The 20,754-nt window shown below is 43.7% G+C and overlaps 10 protein-coding genes across 10 annotated transcripts; 8 read left to right on the top strand and 2 right to left on the bottom strand.

Moving 5' to 3' along the window:
- Window positions 1-173: 173 nt before the first annotated feature.
- On the bottom strand, window positions 174-1,718 carry BKA55DRAFT_674080 (NADP-dependent alcohol dehydrogenase). The gene is made up of 3 exons (XM_046198044.1): window positions 1,365-1,718; window positions 675-1,301; window positions 174-622 (listed from the first exon to the last, which is right to left on the bottom strand). Exons 1-3 carry the CDS (start codon window positions 1,536-1,538, stop codon window positions 326-328), a joined length of 1,098 nt encoding a protein of 365 aa, XP_046050710.1. The 5' UTR covers window positions 1,539-1,718; the 3' UTR covers window positions 174-325.
- Window positions 1,719-1,830: 112 nt separating this feature from the next.
- Window positions 1,831-3,149, top strand: BKA55DRAFT_563474 (class I glutamine amidotransferase-like protein). The gene has a single exon (XM_046192394.1). It carries the CDS (start codon window positions 2,086-2,088, stop codon window positions 2,971-2,973), a length of 888 nt encoding a protein of 295 aa, XP_046050709.1. The 5' UTR covers window positions 1,831-2,085; the 3' UTR covers window positions 2,974-3,149.
- A 191-nt stretch (window positions 3,150-3,340) lies between these two features.
- Window positions 3,341-6,018, top strand: BKA55DRAFT_563472 (putative Zn(II)2Cys6 transcription factor). Its single transcript, XM_046192393.1, has 5 exons — window positions 3,341-3,529; window positions 3,580-3,762; window positions 3,822-4,456; window positions 4,513-5,432; window positions 5,504-6,018. Exons 1-5 carry the CDS (start codon window positions 3,458-3,460, stop codon window positions 5,731-5,733), a joined length of 2,040 nt encoding a protein of 679 aa, XP_046050708.1. The 5' UTR covers window positions 3,341-3,457; the 3' UTR covers window positions 5,734-6,018.
- A 4,524-nt stretch (window positions 6,019-10,542) lies between these two features.
- BKA55DRAFT_310394 (uncharacterized protein) lies at window positions 10,543-12,633 on the top strand. Its single transcript, XM_046185631.1, has 4 exons — window positions 10,543-10,980; window positions 11,039-11,334; window positions 11,392-12,062; window positions 12,114-12,633. The coding sequence occupies exons 1-4, from the start codon at window positions 10,695-10,697 to the stop codon at window positions 12,484-12,486; spliced, it is 1,626 nt and encodes a 541-aa protein (XP_046050707.1). The 5' UTR covers window positions 10,543-10,694; the 3' UTR covers window positions 12,487-12,633.
- A 146-nt stretch (window positions 12,634-12,779) lies between these two features.
- On the top strand, window positions 12,780-13,700 carry BKA55DRAFT_592528 (uncharacterized protein; the record flags this gene model as incomplete). Its single annotated transcript, XM_046195407.1, has 1 exon — window positions 12,780-13,700. One exon carries the CDS (start codon window positions 12,780-12,782, stop codon window positions 13,698-13,700), a length of 921 nt encoding a protein of 306 aa, XP_046050706.1.
- Window positions 13,701-14,985: 1,285 nt separating this feature from the next.
- Window positions 14,986-15,738, top strand: BKA55DRAFT_493132 (heterokaryon incompatibility protein-domain-containing protein; the record flags this gene model as incomplete). The annotated part of the gene is made up of 1 exon (XM_046186264.1): window positions 14,986-15,738. A coding segment is annotated over one exon (753 nt), but the record flags the coding sequence as incomplete, so codon positions are not given.
- A 557-nt stretch (window positions 15,739-16,295) lies between these two features.
- On the bottom strand, window positions 16,296-16,688 carry BKA55DRAFT_537547 (uncharacterized protein; the record flags this gene model as incomplete). Its single annotated transcript, XM_046189931.1, has 2 exons — window positions 16,296-16,475; window positions 16,530-16,688. 2 exons carry the CDS (start codon window positions 16,686-16,688, stop codon window positions 16,296-16,298), a joined length of 339 nt encoding a protein of 112 aa, XP_046050704.1.
- Window positions 16,689-17,281: 593 nt separating this feature from the next.
- Window positions 17,282-18,522, top strand: BKA55DRAFT_688146 (uncharacterized protein; the record flags this gene model as incomplete). The annotated part of the gene is made up of 3 exons (XM_046199170.1): window positions 17,282-17,461; window positions 17,756-18,007; window positions 18,061-18,522. 3 exons carry the CDS (start codon window positions 17,282-17,284, stop codon window positions 18,520-18,522), a joined length of 894 nt encoding a protein of 297 aa, XP_046050703.1.
- Window positions 18,523-18,699: 177 nt separating this feature from the next.
- Window positions 18,700-19,314, top strand: BKA55DRAFT_310369 (uncharacterized protein). The gene has a single exon (XM_046185630.1). The coding sequence runs from the start codon at window positions 18,876-18,878 to the stop codon at window positions 19,248-19,250; it is 375 nt and encodes a 124-aa protein (XP_046050702.1). The 5' UTR covers window positions 18,700-18,875; the 3' UTR covers window positions 19,251-19,314.
- A 573-nt stretch (window positions 19,315-19,887) lies between these two features.
- Window positions 19,888-20,574, top strand: BKA55DRAFT_509063 (GNAT domain-containing protein; the record flags this gene model as incomplete). The annotated part of the gene is made up of 1 exon (XM_046187497.1): window positions 19,888-20,574. One exon carries the CDS (start codon window positions 19,888-19,890, stop codon window positions 20,572-20,574), a length of 687 nt encoding a protein of 228 aa, XP_046050701.1.
- Between the last annotated feature and the right edge of the window lie 180 nt (window positions 20,575-20,754).

The following is a 20,754-nucleotide window of genomic DNA, read 5'->3' as shown; positions in this document are numbered from 1 at the left end:
CAACGGCAGCCCTGTTAAAGCCTCGTTCATGCACAGCCACAAATAAATCTGCCTTGGCGCCAAGTGCCTTGAAACTATTGGCTGCCTACCAATAAGCATAAGGCCCTTTGTATTTTTCACTGTGAACAATAGGTAAATTGTTTTAATAACTAATAAAGATATACTATGATGTACTGAGACTTGTATCTTATAGTTCTCCCCTAGGTATTCAGACTACTACGGCTTTAGATAGCTAAGGGACCAAGGGTAATATATGGAACTAGAAAGAATCATAACTTCAAGGAGGTGCGCCCTAAGCAAACCCCTACATACGTACACAGTGGGATTATGAATCCTGATTAACCAAAACATAGCGAAATCGCGGCTTGCCAGCCTCGAAATCAATAATGGCCTGATTTGCTTCCGACATAGGACGCATTTCAACCCACGGCTTGACCTTCTTATCCGCAACAAGCTGCAGCATCTCTCGAATCTCAGCGGGCGATCCAATGCTTGAGCCGGCAATTCTGCGACGTGCGCCGGTAAGACTACCAGGCCGGAAGGGGAGTTGACCCTCAGGAAGACCGACTTGAACGAGTGTGCCGTCCAATCGTAAAAGACCTATATAATCAGCGAGGGGCATCTGTATAAGACACTTCAGCAGCCGATGGGCTAATATGGAAGAGGAAGCCTACCTTGGGAGATGAGACGGTTGAGATAATGAGGTCAAGTCTCCTAGAGTTCTTGGTTTCCCAGCCCTCCTCATCAGCTGTTGCGATATAATCTGTACATCCAAGATCCATGGCTTCCTGTCTCTTGCCCTCCCTGCGCGAGATACCTACAACCTCATCGGCGCCAAGAGCACGAGCAAAGAGTACAGCAAAGTGACCCAGTCCGCCAACGCCAACGACACCTACCTTCTTACCAGGTCCGGCACCAAATTGCTTCAGAGGCGAATAGACAGTCACGCCACCACAGAGAAGCGGCGCTGCGTGTTCTGGCGCGACACCCTCGGGGATGCGGAAGACGAAGTGCGATGGACAACGGTGGTAGCGAGCATAGCCGCCCTGCGTCTTGTCGCCTGTGGTTAAGAACTTTGAACCGTAGGTAGGGGCCATGCGGGTGCAATAATTCTCTTCGCCAGAGGCGCACTCATTACAGTCATGGTTGTCGTCTCCTATCTTGCGATTGAGACATGCATCAGACTGCGCACCGACACCGACGATGTCACCGACTTGAATGCCGCCTTCAGCTTTGCTACCGACGCGCACAGCGACGCCGACAATCTCGTGGCCTACAACCACTGGGTATGGTGCCTGACGCTATTGTATGCAAGTCTTTGTCAGCGATGTCTGCCGAAGATGACGAGTATCCTCTTTACTTACCCAGCCCGACCGGAGGACGTGAATGTCAGAGCCGCAGACACCACAGTGAGTGATACGGATGTCGATGTCAGTCTCCTTCCACTTCTTTGGCTCGTAGTCTCGCCAAACCATATTCCCTTCTGCTGATCTTTCATCCTCACCCATCCATCCCTCAAATTTATAATCGGTACTCATTTCTATGGCTGTATCTTATGTTACAACTAGGTCGTCTTGATTCTTTGGTACGGCAGGTGAGTTGGCTTGTCAATTTATAACCGAGCTGCTTGCAGTTGTATTATATGCCGAAAACGATTGACGTAATGAGGGAAGTTCCGTCGAGAGCTCAGCTTCGTGTTATTGCGGGGAGACCAAGACACGGCGCAGAGCCTAGATAATTGATTGGCTCGTGAGCTCACCCCTGATTCCGCCGGAACGCTAATGGTATCTCCGACGGAGTTGGTAAGCAAGCCTATCCAATTATGTCCTACCTATAGCTTCCATCCAGAGACTAGACCAAGGTAGCTTACGGCCAAGTCAAACCTTATCGTTCAGTAATATGCAGTACTCCTCACCTTGGAGTCCGCCACGTACGTAGAGCTTCGACATCTATAAGAAGACACTTTCCAGCCGTTCCGACCTGTTTCGCAAGATCTATTCAGCTTCTGCCTTCAACTACATCTCACTCATTTGATCAACCCTTACTACCAATTCTCCAAACAGCTTGGCTCTACACCTCATCACAATGTCCAACCAAAACGACAAGACACCCGTCCGTGACACGGCGGAAGATGACGCTTACTTCCCCTCACCTTTCTCTCTCACTCAGTACGTTACCGCCAAGACAGACTTTGACGGCGCCGATTACCCAAACAAGTACACCGGCGGCAAGTGGAAGATTCTCATGATCGGCACCCAGGAGCGTTATCTCAAGATGGCAGACGGCAAGTTCTTCTCCACGGGCAACCACCCCGTTGAGATGCTTCTGCCTATGTACCATCTTGACGCTGCTGGCTTCGACATCGACGTAGCCACTCTTTCGGGAGATCCTGTTAAGCTGGAAATGTGGGCTTTTCCTCAGGAGGATGAGGCTGTGAAGTCGATTTACAACAAGTACAAGCAGAAGCTTCGCAGTCCTCTTAACCTGTCTGAGGTCTGGAATGGTAAAGATGGCAAAGGTTTCAATCAAGAAACCCCTTACCTGGCAGTCTTCATACCAGGAGGTCACGGCGCCCTCAACGGTATACCCTTCAGCAAGACAGTCGGCGATGTTCTCCGCTGGGCTCACGCCAATGATCGCTTTCTTATTACCCTCTGCCACGGGCCTGCTAGTATTCTGGCCGCGGATGTTGGCAAGCCTGAGGGCTCCAAGTTTATTTATGAGGGCTACAGTATCGATGTGTTCCCTGACTCGCTTGACCAGGGTACTAATATCGACATTGGCTACATCCCGGGCAAGATGGAATGGTTGGTCGGCGAGAGGCTGAAGAAGCTCGGGGTTACGCCTATTAACAAGACGATCTCTGGCGAATGTCATCGAGATCGCCTGTTACTGACTGGCGATTCGCCATTGGCTTCAAATAACTTAGGCAAGCTGGCGGCCAAGACACTGCTGGAGGAGGTCAACAAGTAAGATCTCGCGGCGACGGAGAAAAGTGATGTAATGCAGAAGAGAGTTATTTAGGCTTTTAAACCAAAATTGCAGAGGCAGTCGCCTCACCAATTGCTTTTTGCCCTATTTTGACTCTTATGACTTGTGTTCCATTTAATTTAGCTAGAGCTTGGTGTAGAGAGATAAGTGATTAAACCTACCTTAGACTCAACGTGACTACTAACGCCTGTACTTTCTTCTAGGCACAAGAGAAACTTCACCAGATAGCACGTTCGTAACTTCCCATGACTGTCCGTATGCCAATATTCAAGATGTCTCCTGTAAACAATTCACTGACCTTTTGCTTGTTTTGAGCTCCAGCTGGGTCATACAGTACTCAAACGGCATAGTGAGCTCCACCACCGCCTGGACCCTTGAGGGGAAATGAGGGGTATGGAGCTTCCGACGGACTTCAACCCGACGGAGCCATCGCGTTCAATTCGGTCTTTTGACACAAGGTCTCACGATGTCTGCATCTCTAAGAAAACGACAAAAAGTCTCTTCCGCCTGCGAGCGCTGTCGTAAGCGCAAGCTAGGGGTACGTACCCTCTATGGACCTCATCCGTTCTGTTGCTGACGAACTTCCAGTGTGATGCAGAGAGACCTTGTGTTCATTGCGTCCGTGCCGGCGCCCAGTGTATCCCTCGCGACTTGACATCAGGAGACATGGCGGGATCCTCATCTGACCAGACAAATACCAGGAGTAGACATGTTCAGGATCCAGGGTCGCCTATACTCCCAGAGTCCAGTATCGTTGACCTAAGTACTCTTGTGAGTCCAGAACAGTCGCTAGAATATTGAAGCAAAGATCGGGGCTTATATGATTGCAGATAATCCGCGGAAATGGCTCCAACCATGATTTAGGCCACGATACATCCTCACTGCCTGGTGGAACAAAACTCATCGATGCCAACGCCACGCTCTCTGGGCCCAAGCATTGGCGTAATGTAGCAGGCGTGGAACTACCCGCGGACCATATCCTGGAACACTTGGTAGACAGCTTCTTCTCTTCAGTCAACTGGTTCATGATGGTCTTCCACGAAGAAACCTTCCGCCGCAGATACGCAGAGATGATGCAACAGAACCAAATCAAGTACCAAGATACAACATTCTATTGGACATGGCTCCTCGTCGTAGCGCTCGGTGCGCACTATGCTGCACTCGAGAATCCTGACGACGAAATGAGCCCTCAGCACCGACAGCTTTCTCGAGACCTTATTGCTGTTATAGAGACGCGTTTCCTGCACATCGTTGGGTGCCAGACAGTAGAGACTGTTCAAATATGCATCCTGCTTGGTAGCTTCATATTTTACACGCGACCTACGACCGGCCTGGGTATTTGCGGCATGGGAGTAAGGATTGCTCAGGTCATTGGCTTGCACCGCGAGAGTTTCTGGAAAGAGACGTCACAACTAACGCGGGAAGTGAAGAGGCGCACCTGGTGGACATTGGAGGTTTTTGACAAGTGAGTAAGGCACCAGCTAGTGATGCATTGGAAGCTTATTATGGTCTACATAACAGATACACCGCCGTTGCGTTTGGGCGCCCCTGCATCATCGATGACTCTGACTGTCAGGTCGAGATGATCTCAGATATTGAACTCGATGGCCGGACGCATGTCCCTGCTAGACCACTTATCCTCTATCACCAACACAAATTTCGTCTCTACAGAATCATGGGTGCATTCTTGGGACGGAGAAGGCATCGAAACACGTTTGAGTCGGTTGAAACAATACACCAACGTATGCTGCAGTGGCGCCACAAACTGCCCGACGTCCTAACTCTCAGTGGTCAAGAGAGCTCAATAGACCCCAGTGTAGTGGAACCCACTGAGATCCATGCGCTTAGTTTAAAGCTCACCTATGACAATCTGCAAATCATCTTGCATCGCACAGCTGTCTTCAATAGCAACGAGATCTCTACCATCTCGCCCAGGAGCAGAACGTCTCTCCAGCAAATCTTCACATCAGCCATGGATACATCTGAACTCTCCCGTCATCCTCTCATTTTAGACGCTTGCAGGAGGACCCATGCAGATGTACATGTTGGCATCACCATGTTTACAGCCGGTGTCGTTCTCTGCGCTATCTGTCTGTCACAGCCTCTCACAGAAATGGGGTCGCGTGCGAAGACCGGTGTTATGCACATCACCCGCATGTGTCGTGAGACTACAACTGGTCTGTATAGCGGCCAGCTTATCTCGGAGCAGAGCCTGGGTATTATTGATAGCTTGGTTGAAGTAATGCTGCGGCAGGAGACGGATTTGATTACTGGGAGAACGAGCTATCCGGGTCTCACTACTCCTCAAACAAGGAAAGAGACAGCATTACCGGATCAGGGCTCCTCGTCAGCGAGCAGAGTTATAGCACCCAGTTCAAGCATGAGACCAGCTGGTCCAACTGAGTTCAGAAATGAGCGAGTCTTGGAGCCGATTCAAGGAGGTAAGCCGAATATTGCTCTTTAACATACATAGATTTATTATGGCAAAAGTAAACTAACAATATGATGATAGTCTTTAGGCAGCATATTTCCACGCCGCCCACTGTTGGAAACAGAGAGACAAACAGCGCTGTCTCTGGCAATCATGATGGAGACCAAGGGATGATGAGCACGTTCAATTGGGATGGCGACATGTCCGCCCTCGTAGATTCGGGCCTCGTCGATGCAAGTCAACTCTGGCTGTGGGCGGATAGCCTGGACTTTGACTCATTAAATGATCTGGCTGGAGAACTACCGGAATAAGCCCTTGTTAACCATAGTCACTTCCGGGGTATGTAATTGAATGAGGTATTGGCGCCGGCTTATTGAGTCATTCGCCTGGCTGTACTCGATCAGCAAATTAAAAATAGTTAGTGTCAAGAGGCCATCCATACCCGCACGGGTACCTGTGCAAATAAAGTCACACAGGTACCCGTGCAAATAAGATATTATCACATCAGCAACCCCGATTAATTATATATATATATTATATATTATCTAATTAAGCTTTTTTTGCTTATTTTAATAATATATACTTTATTACTTTAATATATTAAATTCCTATTTTATTAGTAAGTAACTTAATAGTAATAGATATGCCTAATTAATCCTTATAATAATAGGTTATATATATATAATTAGATAGAATATATAAAGCAATATTATATATTCCTTAAAAGCTATAAATAAGGCATTATGCCATTAAATAAGTAATATATAAGTCTCCCCTTTACTGCCTTCTCTGCTAAATCCACTATATATGCCCTTGTAGGTTAATTATCTAAATATATATCCTATTTTACTATATAACCTAAATAGTTAGTATATATATAGTTATTCTAACTGCAGGTATAGGCCATATTATCCTAGGAATAGGAAGACTAGCTTAATATGCCTAATCTTAATATATAAGGCCATTAGCAGTCCAGAAGGGCATAGCATTAAGGACTAGGCAAGCCATATATTCATTAATAGCACTATAAAGCTAGCCTATATGCCAGTTACCCTTAATATAATATCTATAGGTAATAGTAATTATAGCAGCTAGATTACTAGCTAAGATAAATATAGTATTATATACTATATATAGCTATTAAGGCATTAAAAGATATAACTAATAACTTATACCTGCTAGAGTATTTTAAGCTATCTAGCCATTAATATTAAATATATTATATATAGGCTAGGTAACTAAATGGTTTTCTTAATTAATAAGAATAAGGATAGGAATAGGGGTAAAGAACTTAAAAGACTTTCTTATATACTAACTAGTACCTATATAGCCAGGCAAGCTATTAGCACTCTATATAGGCTAGAGGATAAATTAGTTATTTTAGCTAAAGGGAATATAATAAGAGGAGGTAACTATATTATCCTTATAAATCTAAATGGCCTAATTATTATTAGGGTTAAGAGATATAGTATTAAAGGGATAGATAATATAGTAATTATAAGATTTATTAAAATACTTCTTATAATATATTATATTATATTAAGGAAAGAAGGAAGTTAAAAGCAGTATTAATGCTAGCCTTTTATATATATATTATTTTCTTAAATTACCTTTAAGTTACTATATTAATATATATTATAATAATTATTTAAGCTAATATTTCCTAATTTATAATATATACTAACTATTATTTAATATAGTTAAATATATTAAAAATAAGTAATTATTATAACTTAAGCTATAATAATATATTATAATAATACTTCTATAATACCTTTATAGTAGCCTTAATTTAGGGATATAACTTTAATAAAGTATAAGTTTATAACTTAATTAGAAAGTATAATAAATTAGTAAATAAATATTAGTTATATTGCTTAAAGATAGAGCTTTTTTTACTCTTTTTAGTAATATATATATCTATTTAATTAACCGCTAATAAATTATTTTTTTATATAGCTATCTAATTATTATAATATGCCTGCTATATCTAACTATCTTCTTCTATAGTATATATACTATCTTTAATACCTCTTTAGCTAGTATACTAAGCCTAACTAGTAACTATATAATATACCCACTCCTCTTCCTAATTCGAGAAGTTAATATATATATTTATCTCCTCTTTAGTCTAATCCTAAAGCTTCTTATTATTTAAAGCTCTTATATAACTACCTATTTAACTCAAGCTATAGGCCTATTTATAATTCGCCTTTAAGTACTTTAAATAAAGCTTTATAGCCTTTTAATATAGCTTATCAGTATAGTAGCATTAAGGCTGCTATAAATACTATTTATTACAGTCTAATATATATTATCTATAGATAGCAGGAGCATTATTATATACCTTAGGTATAGCTACTATAATGCTTGCAGTTTAAGGGGAAGTTTAAGGAGAGGCACTTAAATAAGAGGTACTTAAAAAGGGTATTATAATTAGTATAGAAGTAATAGTCCTTATATATATTATTATATATATTTCTATCTTAATTACTATAATAATAGTAAGTTAGGCTATAACTAACTATAATTAAGGATCTATATAAGGCTTAACTACTAGTTATAGTATTAGAAGGACTTAATAAGAAGCAGGCAATATATTATTATAATAAAGAGGGCATATCTTAGAGCTTCTTTAATAGCCAATCTACTAGTATATAAAGCATTATAGTTATGCCCTTAGCTATAAGGCCTTTTAAACCTCTTTAAATATATAAGGTTCTTACTATATACTTATTAGCAGCAGTATTAATCTATTAGTAAGGCAATTAAATACCCTTTAAGGTTTAATAAGAAGTAAGGGGGCTCCTAGGCATTATAAATGCTAATAAGAGTAAAAGTAAGATAGTTAGAGATAAAGACTATCCTTTAGTAAAGGCTTAAGGATATAAGCATATAGTAAACTAAAGGAATTACTAAATGCTTATATATATATAGGTATATAGGCTTTTAGGCATTTAGCTTGCTTTTTAACCTTAAGTAAAGCCTTATAAAAGACCTAACTAATAATAATACTAAATAAAGGTTATAATAACTAGATACTTTAAATAATAGGCTTATTAATGTTATTATAAGTAAGGCTATTATAAAGGCTTTATAGCTAATTATTTATAGCTTATTTAATATATTGCTAATACTTAAAGAGATTAGCTTAGTTATTATTTAGGTATTTCTTAATAAGATTATATATCCCCTTTATTAGTAATATTATTATATAACTAAAGTAAAGGGTATTCCTTATCTAAGCCTTTATAAATTTCTCTTTATATAAATTAAGCTAAGTAGTTATAATATAACTTACTTTATTATAATAGCTTAAGGCATAGGTATCTTTAAACTTCTTTAGCTATTCCTTATAAATAGCCTAAGTCTCTAAGCTTATAATTTAATTAAAGCTCTTCTAGAACTTAAGCTATTTACTATGCCCTTAGAGGTTATTTAAGCCTCTTATAAACTTAGGTTAATAATAGGCCAAGATAGCTTAGTTAATATAAAAGATATAAAGTAGATATATTAGCTTAGGAAAGGCAGCTGCATTTATAATTGCATTTATATAAGCAAGATATTAATCTATAAGTATTATAGAAAGAAGAGCTATTACTTATGCTTTATATACCTCCTGGAGGCAAGAGAGAACCTAGAGATAGTCTGCTTTTTCTTTACTACTTATAAATATAAATATAATATAAAAGCTCTTTTTATAAGCATTAATACTAATAATATTAAGAAAAGGCATCTTATACTTATTTATTTTATATATATAGTTAAGTATTATAACTTCTAGATAAGACTTAGTATATATAAGAAAGTCTATATTAGTAAAGAATATTATAATAACTCTATTATCTTAATTAAGGCAGAAATAGCTTTTAAAGCCTAAATTAATAAGCTTATTAATAAGGGCATATATTAAGCTTTAGCCTTTAATAAGGTCTTATTTACTTTATATAATAGCATTATAAATATCTTATTATATTATAAGGCAGAATTTATCTAAAAGCCTAATAAATATCTATATTTCTTTAGGCTTTATGCCAGCTTTTATAAGTAGCTATATAGTCTGCTTTTAATTACTTATAATTTAATAATAAACTAGATATGCCCTTAGCCTATAGCTCGGCTTATAGTTATATATATAAGTATAAGGGTTATAGCAATACTTAACTGCCTATTAAGTCTTATAACTGCTCTCTATAGCATTAATTAAGAAGAGGCAGGCTATATAATATAATAAAGTCTTCTTCTTACTTACCTAGTTAGACCTAGGCCCTTCTCTATAATTATATATATAGGTAACTATAAGAGCTTAACTAAAAGTCTTTACCTTTAAAGATCTCTATATAATAAAGGCATAACTATATATACTTGCCTATTTATTAATTACTATAAGTAGCTTACTTTATAAGCTAAAAACGGCTTCTAGGGGGAAAGCATTATTAAGGAAGACTTTAAGAGCTTAATCTATTATAAATAAGGCAAGTAGAGTGCTAATTAATAGAGAATTAGGTTAATAAAGATAACTAGATCTAGGATATATAAAAAATAGGGTCTTAAGCGGTCAATTAGCTTCAATTTGCTTATATAAGGCATTTTTAAATAATCGGGGTTGCTGATGTAATGATATCTTATTTGCACGGGTACCCGTGCGGGTATGGATGGCCGTGTCAAGAGCGAGATGACTAATCATACCGCCTTGTTTTTACGCTAAAATAAGAACTTCACAACAACCCAAATACTTTCATCTCCCTACAAATGTGTATTGATCCATCATGGAAGGGAACAACGGCCCGAAACACACCATTAGGCAGAGAGCTGTCAGTAATTAATACTACAATATGCCCGACCTGTCATTTGCTGACCAATCTCATGTTTAGTGCGCTAATTGCCGGCTGCGAAAGGTTCATACACTCCCCTACGAAAGAATCGGGAAGCTCATCCTGGAGCCAGAGCTAATCCCTGATCTATAGATTCGCTGCAGCCGCACTGCACCATGCTCGAACTGTGTCACAGCCAGTTTGGTCTGTCCTCTTGACACAGCCTCGCAACGACCCAATAACATCCCAAAAGCTCCTAGGTCAGCCCCTCCAGCTCAGGATCACTTCTGTCCCATGGCTCAGGATATTACAGTTTAGAAGAGTATGCTGCGCTAGTTGAACGGGTAAAAACCCTGGAAAATAAGGTTCAGAGTATCTTAGGGCATCAGTCAAATGCGAACATACAGAATCGACATTCTCCATCAGAACTTACCAGCAGCAGTACCCCGTCGGGTAGGATGTTGGTAAAACGACCACCTCTGGTAGAAGGGGAAACATCATTCAAGATCCAGGCTTTACGTGCAAGTCAGGTTGAAGAGCTTAAATCGCCGGCTGCACAGCAATCGCCTGCAGTTGTCCAGGAACTGGCCAATCTAAGAGATGCGCTCCAGGATCAAGAGACCACAGGGGTAGATAAGGGTAATGTAGAGTCAGACGAGCTTGAACAAACACATGCGCTTGATGTTACGCTTCCACCACCGACATTTGTTATGCAACTGCTACAATTACTGGCTGACGAGAGATGTAAGCAGTGGGCATTGAATACTTAATACGATGCAATGAAGCTGATGTGGCTGTTTAGATATGAATCTCGTTCTCTTTAATTTCTGGGGCGTTGAAAACCTTGCAAGCTTTCGCGATCTGTGCAAGTCCACATATTTCAACACCGAACCATTGACAGTAACACAAAAGACTTCATTCAACGGAATCATCAGCCTCATTCTGAGAGAAATCGGAACTGAGGACAGACCAAATCTGGATAATGGAGTCCTAAGTCGCATGCGGGACCTTTGTGAAAAGAACTTCTGGGCGGGTGTTGAAACCTACAGAGTCGTGTCTATTGCCACAGAAGAGCATGTCAACATCCTGTTCCTTGCGGTAAGCGAAAAAAGCACGGTATCCTTCGATACTTGTAGTCTCTGACTTGAGGTTTAGGTTGTACAAGTTTCGAGTATGGGGACATTGCCTCTTCAATGGAGCCTGACAACAGCTGCTGCTGGACACTGTCTGACTCTAGGCTACCATCGGGAAAAGAGGCTTTTGCAGCTTCCGAGCCCCAAGGCCGAGAGGGCACGCAGAACCTTCTGGCACATCTACATGGCAGACAAGAACCTCTCGCAACGCTTAGGACGTGCCTCCACCATTCATGATTGGGACGTTGATGCAGAGCCGTGCGCGATATCTAGCGACCCCAGACAAGCCCCTTGGGATTTGACATTCAAATCATTTATTGAAATGAGTCGAATACAGGGTCAGATCTACGAGAAACTTTACTCGCCCCTGGCAAAGGCACGCGGCATCAGAGAAAGATTGGTGGAAGCCAACAAACTTGATTCGGAACTCTGTCGGTGGTATAGCGAGTGGGCTCAGATAGATAGCTCCGCTGCCTGTGGTAAAGATCGGCTTGACATGACCTTCTCCCCCGTTGACATCGTGTATCACTCTTTGCTCACCCTCATACACTGGAACACCAGTTCTTCCGGGTCTGCGAGGGATATCTCAGAGGCATGCTATGAAGCAGCACACCGAATGCTGCGGGCCCATCTTACGCACTACCCTGGGTTGACTGCTTCGGGCCACAAGGCCTCAGCAATCTATGCGATCTGGTGAGTTACGTTGCTTTTACCTGCAGGGTCTTGACTGATAAACATACGCAGGGTTCTCCATGCCACGTCTTTCACGCCGTATGTGGCTGTATTTCTGCACTGCGTTGCTAACCTGAATTTTGATGACCTCAGGCTTCTTCAGGAGGTATTATACACACTTGAAAACATCGGGACGGATCTCGAATTCTCCCAGAAGTTATTCAAGCTCTGCAGAGCCCTATGCCGAATTGCTGAAGCCTTTCTGGAGGATGAGGCCCCTATGACAAATGCCGTCCCAGACGCGTCAAACTCAGCCCATTTAACACGGCAAGGCCCATTACCAGATACTTGGGCATGGCTGGGCTCGCAAATCACGGATCCGGATGGTGTCATAGATCTTGACTTGGACAATCTGGATGAAACCTTGTTTAGCCATGGCTTCTAGGCATGTCGGAGATCCATGTACCCCGTAGAGAAGCCATAGCTTCGTCTGGATTCAGGGACGAATTTGTCAGAATCGGATTTCTAAGCAGAAGAAGAAAGAACTCGGGGTCGGAGGGAAACTATAATGCTTGGCACCAAAACCCGTGGACTCCGCGCATCGCGCGGCGAAAATAAACATTGACCCACAATTCGGGATCGTACTAACAAAATATATAAAAGAGAATTGCAAGTATCAACAAATAATCGAGATTAATATACTACAACAATCTATTTACCTCATCGACACCTCAAGAGATGGCTCGACCAAACAAGATCCTCATTGTTGGCGGAACGGGAACGATCGGCGGGTACATCGCGCTTGAGGCTCATTCCCGCGGCTACGCTGTGACTATTGGTGGTCGCAAGTCAGTGAAAGGCGTCCCCGTTCTAGAGGATCTGCCCTTTATCAAAGCCGATTATGTTGCTGGCGAATACACTTCGGAAACACTCTCAGCCTTTGACAGTATTGTCTTCTCAGCTGGCGCCGACATGCGACACGTGCCTGACAAGACCTCGGCGGACGAGTACTACTTACAGTCGGCCGAGAGTGTAATCGAATTTGCTCAACTGGCCCGCGACGCCGGAGTCGAGAGATTTGTGCATATCGGCAGCTTCTATTGGCACATTGCACCTGAACTGGTTGAAAAGACTCCCTACATTCGGTCACGGAAGATGGCTGCCGAGGGCGTTGCTTCACTATCAAGGCCGGGATTCCACGCTTGCAGCCTGGATGCACCATGGGTCGTCGGAACCGTACCAGGCATGCACTCCCCTATGTTTGCCGCCTACGTCCAGTTCGCCGAGGGCAAGCTTGGTATGGGTCCTTCTGTGATTGATGCAAACTCCAACTTTGTTTCTATCCAAGCTCTGGCGACGGCAACTATCGCCGCGCTAGAGAATAGCGAGTCCGTGTCTAGCAGAACAATTCTCATTGGAGGCGAGAACATGACATTCGCCGAGTTTTTCGGCCTCATCTTCTCTGCTGTGGGCAACAATGTACCAGTGTCGACCTCGGACCAGGAACATCCTCTAATACCGGAATCGGCTCTTTGGGCTGGGCGTAAGATTAAAGTTTATGAGCCTGATGCTGAGGAGGAAGCTCTGCTTGGTGGATATCGTCGATTTCGTGTTCAAGATATAGTTAAGCAAGTAGTTGGAGAATATCATTCCTCATAGTTATATAGCAAATTGTATTGCCTAATATAATAATTTTAAGGTTTTTCTTATTTTTAATACATGAAGAAGTATATATATAATTTATTCAAAGCCTTCAAAACCTTGAAATGCGCGGAATTAAAGCTGACAACCAGCGCCAGATAAGTCTACTCCAGAAGCAGTGCAACAAGTTTAAGATGCAGCAACTAGAAGCAGATTGTCTCCGCAACGAAGACCAGCCAAAATGAGAGAGCAGATAAATGAGGCTCTGAGGATGGAGGCGAGAGATAATCCTGCGCATGGTCGCTTAGGGCGCATATTGGTGCAACTTCTTGCTTCTGCAGCCATTGCGGCTGTTAAACCCCTAGCCCATTTCTGTAGCTGTGCCTCGTTAGCTGATGTGATTCATGAGATTTAAAGTCACAAGTCTTGCCCAAGATTTATGGGTTCTTTTTAATACAAATATGATAGCTCTTAATAAAACTCTGGATTATGTCGTAGGACTTAGGGCGCTTGTGACGAACTAGGCCGCTAGACCACTGGCCCAAAAACAGGCAGCCTAACAGAGCTAAGGGCACTAGAACGCGTCGTAACAGCACTTGAAAATTAGATCCTTCCGTAAGCTATGCAAAGTAATATTTGACCTTAATGGGATAAACATAGACTTCTAACCTCGATAGTGTTATTTGCAGTTGAGACCTGTGGCTGAGAGCTTATAATCACCACACAGAACTTAGTTAGAGAGAATTCGACTAATAGTAACTAGATAACACTTGGAATCACCGAGTCCGACTTCATGTAGACTCTGTTCTGACAGTTAAAGCGAGGAATTGACGGCCACACTTATGGCTTTCCAAACGACTGGTTCAAGTAGCGCAGGATCCTTGTGGAAAACTAGAAACAACTCTAAATCAGACAAAAGGAGTTGTGCAATTTCTAGAGACTCATTATAGGCATTTCCCGAGCGTGCCGGCTGTGCAGAATCGCCTGACTTCAGCTGAGGTACCACCAGTCAGCAAACCGAGACCAGCTAATGCTTATTGCATCATTGGGCACCAATGCATTTTCAGGCATTAATTCAGCCTCATTCTTGTGATCATAATCTTCTTTGATATCGCATGTCCTACTCATAGCAGAGAGTATTGTAAAGCTCTGAATATCGGCAATAATGGCTGAGAAAGCTCTTGCTATCGACTATAGCTCCCTCGCGCCAACGACCGAGATCCGCATACTTACCCTCAAGCAAGGAATAGGTAACGATCCGATTGTATGCGCCCTCCGTCCTGTGACACGAGCTGAAGCAGAATACTATGCTCTGTCATATGAATGGGGAGATGAAAGCAAGGATGACCCCGATATTAATGTTACCGATCGCCAGGTTCAAATTCGCAGGAACCTTTTTGATGCTCTGAAGAGCATACGAAAGCCAACTGAAGATGTACGACTCTGGGTTGATGCAATATGCATCAACCAGTCGGATGTCCAAGAGAAGAGCCAGCAAGTCGCCATGATGGGCGAGACATTTACAAAAGCACTCGGTGTTATCTCATGGCTCGGTCCAGCCAAAGACGATAGCGACCTTGCTATGGAATTGATGTCAGACGCCAATGCGCTCGAAGCCAATCTTCCATCCTTCAGCAAAGACTCAACTGAATTGAAGGCCCTTTTTTCGCTTTGTCACCGAAGATACTGGCGCCGAGTCTGGATCATACAAGAGCTATACCTTGCAAAGAGCTACGCCATATGGTGCGGCGCCAAATCTATCCCCGATACCGAGTTTGAGGATTCTCTGGCAGCCCTGAACGGCTCGAGCAGCACGTATAGCGATCATTTCAAGCATAACCCTGCGAACCACCACCGGATGGCTCGGTTATTCCGCTCCACTACTTTCAACAATTTGCGCCGGTGGATATGGGTTTGCCTTCGTGGCGACTTTCAGTGCACGAGGGAACAGGACATTATATATGCTCTTCTTGACATCTCAGACGATTATAAGAATGCAACAGGGAGCTTGAAAGTTGACTACTCAAAGTCGCCGCGTGAGGTCTTTCTGCAGCTTCTTCAGCAGAGGAGTCTTTCTACGTGGCACCCTGGAGACCAAAAGCGTTGGCTAGAACTTGCAGAAAAGATGGACCTGGAGATAGATGAAGGTCTGAGGAGGTTGGTATCTGAGATCTATAGCTGAAGGATGACGAAGCAAAAGTATATTTGATGACTATAGTGATATTCCTTGCAGGCTCAGAAGAGTGAAGATGGGGATAAAGTCAGAGTCCGAGGCATGGGGCTTTGATAGGGTAGAATCCGCAGTGCTAGAAAACGGCTTCTATGGCTTGAGAAGGTTGAAGGACACAGAAGTGGCGGAGATAATGCCAAGGTTGATTCATTAATAGAAGACAATTGGTCCAAACTCCCAACACTTAACAATTCATGAGCAGGAGCGAACGCATTTTGCACTCAAGACTCTTCTTATTCATATCCGAGATCACAATAAAACGGTCTAATCAGACCTCACTCACAGACAGAATTCTTTGGAAATGTGCAATTCTCACTTTGCCTCAGTACATTACTGAGATTACTGCCTACTGAAAATAGCACCATGGCAATTATAAACTCTTCTTAGTTAGGCCCAACCAGAAAGTTGAAGTCGGGACCATTGGGCCCAGGATTATCAAACGCCGCTTTCTTAACCTTTTCCTGCCAAGCCTTGTAACCTTCCTGGTCACCATTCTGAAGTGCCGCTTCGTACGCAGCTCGTGCGGCGCGGTATTGACTGTGGGCTTGAAGGTAGGCAGGCGCCTGTTTTCTGGTTAGGAATTTGTCTCCTTGAAGAAGCTTGTGGAAAGGGCTTACATTTTGAGCGGCCCAATTGTTGAAGTTCTGGCCATCAGCTAGACCAGCGTCTTGCTCTTGCTTGAAATAGGCCTTGGCGCTTTTTTCACTGCTGACCGCGTGATTGTATACAGTCTCGAACTTCTCCTTCGTGTCTTGGATGCGAATTTGGTCGGCCATTGTGATAGAGTTCTTATAAAGTAGGGATTATGGTGATGAGGAGTGAGAAAGGAATATCACAAGAGGGAGTCTGGTGTGCAAATTTATAGGCAAATTATGTCTCTGCCGTGCCTTTCCCGTGCCGTTCGCTGACGTATGTCAAGCTGGCAATTCTGCAGCTAAGGTGATTAATTAGACTTCTTTCTGTTAGAAACGACGATTAATTCCACTTCAATTATCAGATCAACGGGAAAGTTACGACTATGTAAGCTAGTTGATGTATGTCTCAGCTTCAGCTGGAATCTTACTGTCGATCGCACCCCTTTTCAAGATCTAGTGCTGCCCTGCTACCCTATCAGGCCTATCCAAGAAAATCCGCAATATCTCAACAAAATGACGCTGGCAGGAGAACGACTTGTTAGGCGGCGCTGTAAGAGGCGTCAAGCTTAACTGCGATATTAATTGGCTACGAATGGGTGCACGGCAAGTTTCTCTGTCTCAGGCTTGTCAGCGTGGCGTTGGCGCTATCGACGTGTACTGTACTGTGAGGTTAGTACCCCGCCTCAACATCTGTGCTGACCCTGATGATCTATCAAACTCAAACCAAGCTCGCTATGAACCAATTCCAGGCCTTCGATTATGACTTTGTGGGACGGCGGACGGCATCAACCGAGATCCGACTACCAGACCTCTATCCCTCACAGGGTTTGGTTGATAGCTGTCTGATCGGCCGTCTGTACTCAACCTCCATCAAGAACCCACCGCCCTATACCGCTCTCTCGTATGTTTGGGGCGTCGGCAACAAAACTCAATCAATTCGGGTGTCGAGTTTAAATCACGGTGCAGAGGCTTCTATTTCGATAACAGAGTAGCTGGAGACAGCACTACAACATTTCCGCCAGCCAGACAAGATAATAACGCTATGGATCGATCAGATCTGTATCAACCAGGCAGACAACAGAGAAAAAGGCCAGCAAGTAGCACTAATGGGAAGCATCTACTCAGCAGCGAAAGAGGTTCTAGTATGGCTTGGCCCGTCTCAAGATGGCTCAGACGAATTGATGGAGGCCTGACAATTTATTGGCCAGAAGGCCCGCGACTTTGGACTGGAGAGCTACATGAACCCGCAGAGCTACTACCTGATATCAGCATTGGGAAGAAGCAAAGACGCGGCCGATGAGACTGCCGTGTGCTTCCAAGACTTACTTGCACGCACCGTCGATGTCTTCGCTCCTTTGCTCAAAGAAATGGCGTTGAAGAAGTGGTTCGAGAGGCCATACTTTTCACAAGTCTGGATCATCCAGGAGTTTTATTTATGTCCTGATATTATCTTCGTTGCGGTTCCAAGTCAATACCCGTTGACCTTGTCAAACTAACGGTAGTAATGCTTCAGACCGCGATCGGCAACATGCCCCAAGGAGACTTCGAGCAGCTCCAACCGCCAGAGATGCCTTTGGAGCGACTCGCTGAAGTATCTTCTGAGCCAACTGCACGGCTGTTCGCCTGTCGTTCACGAGACCAGAAGCACAGAGACGACGAGTTTTATATGCTGTTGCGCAGACTATTTGTTGAGCTGGAGACAAATGCTACTGTGCATCATGACCGCATCTTTGCCCTTCTCGGCCTCGCTGCGGACGCTGAGAAGCTTGGCATTCAGCCTGATTATGAGGGAAGCACCGAAAGCATCCCGACCAAGACGACGCGTAAACTGCTTGAGAAGAGTGGTCGTGTGGATATGCTGTGTTACTCTCAGTTTCTGAAACCTGATGAGCTTTCACGCCTACCGTCATGGGTTCCTGACTGGCGATCCAACCTACGTCGCTCGTTCTACACCATCAACGAGCGCATGGACTAGCACCTATTTTCCGCGTCAGGCCTGGGTAGTATTGTCGAGGTTGTCCAGGACATCAAGAGCGACCCGGGTATTCTTGGACTTCGAGGCTATACAGTTGATGTAATCGAGGCAGTTGCTAAAGGTCATGGCTGGACAGATATGAGTTGGGACCATGAGAGGTATCTGGGCTAGATGGCCCAGATAGATGAGTTATAGCAGAGATCCATAGAAAAGACCGACTTAATTCACGGCGAAGTAACCCAGCAGCGGAAAGAAGAGGCGCGACGGCGTACGCCCATCGGAGACATCTACTGGACCTGGGAAGGGACCAACAAAGAGCGATATCCGCCGTAGCAGCGTTTCACGAGCAGTTCATGCAAGAACTCAAGCTTTTCGATGACATGACCAGGCTGGCAGCTACAGGAGAAGACACTTCACAGAGGTACTTACAATGGGAGGTGGAGCATCGAACAGCAGATACAAAGCATATCTACCGTGAAAGCATGAGGAAGATGCAGGGCAAGAGGCCATTTCTTACAAAGATGGGATATCTAGGTATAGGTCCTGTAGAAGGAAAGTCTGGTGATGTAGTTGCTATCTTTTGCGGTGGGCGTATTCCCTTCGTATTGCGTCCTTTAAAAGAGACGACCGAGCTTGGCGAGTTCTCTTATATCGGCGAGGCATTCTGCAATGGTGTTATGGATGGTAAAGTCACTGGCAAGGAGAAACAGACTTTCTGGCTTACTTGAGTATTATTCTCTAAATGTAATAACTGCAGGAGATGTATCATATACCAGAAAGTTATTAGATGAGGTTAATGTCTGTATGATCTCACCGCGGCTTTGTTTTCTTCTTGTCTTAGTCCTCCATCGATCAACTGGCTTCTTATCTTTCAGTGCTTAGTCTAAAATGTGTAGCCACGGCAACACGAATCTGTTGCGATATAAGTCACAAGGACCTCATCTATAGACGGTTCACCAATGGTTGTAGCCTCCCAAGCGACCCTATCCGTGAAGCCCCTCATTCTCAGTTGAATAATTCCCCGAGAAGACCTTAGTGGATCAAGCGGCGCTAGCAACTTGCAAACCTGCTACACTTGGTCTAGCTAGACCCTTGACCGCTGAGCGGAAGGCGCCGATATCGGCTAGATGCTGTGAGTCTTTCTGCGCGATATTGGTGATGAGTCAAGTTGAGCAAAGGAAACAGCCAATAAAGACAGCAGTTACTTGAGTTCTAACTTCTATTACTTTAAGCATAAAAGCGTACAAGGTACTTACTACGTCTCTCTTTAGGCTTCGCTTTCTTATAGTGTTTTGCCTCAACCCGGCTCTGTTATTCAAGCTCTAAGGATTGTGCGCGGTACTTCAGTCGCGAAGTCTTGTCAAGATGACAGTAAATCAATCTGTGAAACCAGGGTTTATAAAAATCCGAACCACTCTTACACGACTACCATACCCACCATTGAAGGACTGCCCGACTATAAGAACACAGCGTCTGGTTCTCAGGCCATTCTATGAGGATGCTGCAAAAGACCTTTTTCCCATGCGCGCCCAGCAGGAGGTCATGATGTGGACAGCCCAAGGCGTCCCAGACAAGGACTTTGAGGAAACCCGGAATTGGGCTTCACAGAGACTACCGCCACATGATCAAACCAACTTATATTACGTCATCAGCCTCATCGAAACTGGCGAGGTCATCGGAGCAGGTGGCACCTATAGACGAGAGTGTGAGCTCGGGTGGCCGGCAATTGGATACGCATTTCGCAAAGAGGCTTGGGGAAAAGGATACGCTACCGAGTTTCTTGTCGCGTTTATGCAGATTTGGTGGAAATTGCCGCGAGTCGAATGTTCTATTGCTGTAGATCGTGCGACACTGAGTGAGGAGGAGATAGTAGCCAGTGCGGATGGTACTATTACGGAACGATGCGCTGCGGAGACGATAAAGGAGAACGTGGGTAGTAAACGCGTCTTAGAGAAGGCTGGATATACGTGGGTTAAGGAATGGAGGAATGAGCAGAAGAATTGGTCGATATATGGATGGGTGACAACTGCTGGGCAAGACGCTGCTAGTTAGTCGTCGAATAAGGGCAAGATATGTGTTTTTTACCTGTTGGGTTTAAAGCTTTGTTAAACCTTGGTGATAATATACCTACATCAGAGCAACAAGTCTCGGATCAACCGGAAATACGAAACTACGAGCGAGGACGATTGATTAACAGCTTCCTAAAGGATATTATTATTACTTTTCTTATTT

The sequence above is a fragment of the Fusarium redolens genome (assembly GCF_020744475.1).
Source record: "Fusarium redolens strain MPI-CAGE-AT-0023 chromosome Unknown BKA55scaffold_6, whole genome shotgun sequence".
In the NCBI taxonomy this organism is placed as follows: domain Eukaryota; kingdom Fungi; phylum Ascomycota; class Sordariomycetes; order Hypocreales; family Nectriaceae; genus Fusarium; species Fusarium redolens.
This window is presented reverse-complemented; position numbering and strand designations above follow the sequence as displayed.

Bases quoted from the DNA above. Each gene is read 5' to 3' on its own strand.
- BKA55DRAFT_674080 (XM_046198044.1), bottom strand. From the start codon at position 1,538: ATGAGTACCGATTATAAATTTGAGGGATGGATGGGTGAGGATGAAAGA. The intron at 1,302-1,364 runs GTAAGTAAAGAG...TGCATACAATAG, and splicing joins ACGTCCTCCGGTCGGGCTGG to CGTCAGGCACCATACCCAGT. The intron at 623-674 runs GTAGGCTTCCTC...TGTCTTATACAG, and splicing joins CAACCGTCTCATCTCCCAAG to ATGCCCCTCGCTGATTATAT.
- BKA55DRAFT_563472 (XM_046192393.1), top strand. From the start codon at position 3,458: ATGTCTGCATCTCTAAGAAAACGACAAAAAGTCTCTTCCGCCTGCGAG. The intron at 3,763-3,821 runs GTGAGTCCAGAA...ATATGATTGCAG, and splicing joins TCGTTGACCTAAGTACTCTT to ATAATCCGCGGAAATGGCTC. The intron at 5,433-5,503 runs GTAAGCCGAATA...ATATGATGATAG, and splicing joins CTTGGAGCCGATTCAAGGAG to TCTTTAGGCAGCATATTTCC.
- BKA55DRAFT_310394 (XM_046185631.1), top strand. From the start codon at position 10,695: ATGTTGGTAAAACGACCACCTCTGGTAGAAGGGGAAACATCATTCAAG. The intron at 11,335-11,391 runs GTAAGCGAAAAA...CTTGAGGTTTAG, and splicing joins TCAACATCCTGTTCCTTGCG to GTTGTACAAGTTTCGAGTAT. The intron at 12,063-12,113 runs GTGAGTTACGTT...AAACATACGCAG, and splicing joins TCAGCAATCTATGCGATCTG to GGTTCTCCATGCCACGTCTT.
- BKA55DRAFT_310369 (XM_046185630.1), top strand. From the start codon at position 18,876: ATGCAAGAACTCAAGCTTTTCGATGACATGACCAGGCTGGCAGCTACA.
- BKA55DRAFT_563474 (XM_046192394.1), top strand. From the start codon at position 2,086: ATGTCCAACCAAAACGACAAGACACCCGTCCGTGACACGGCGGAAGAT.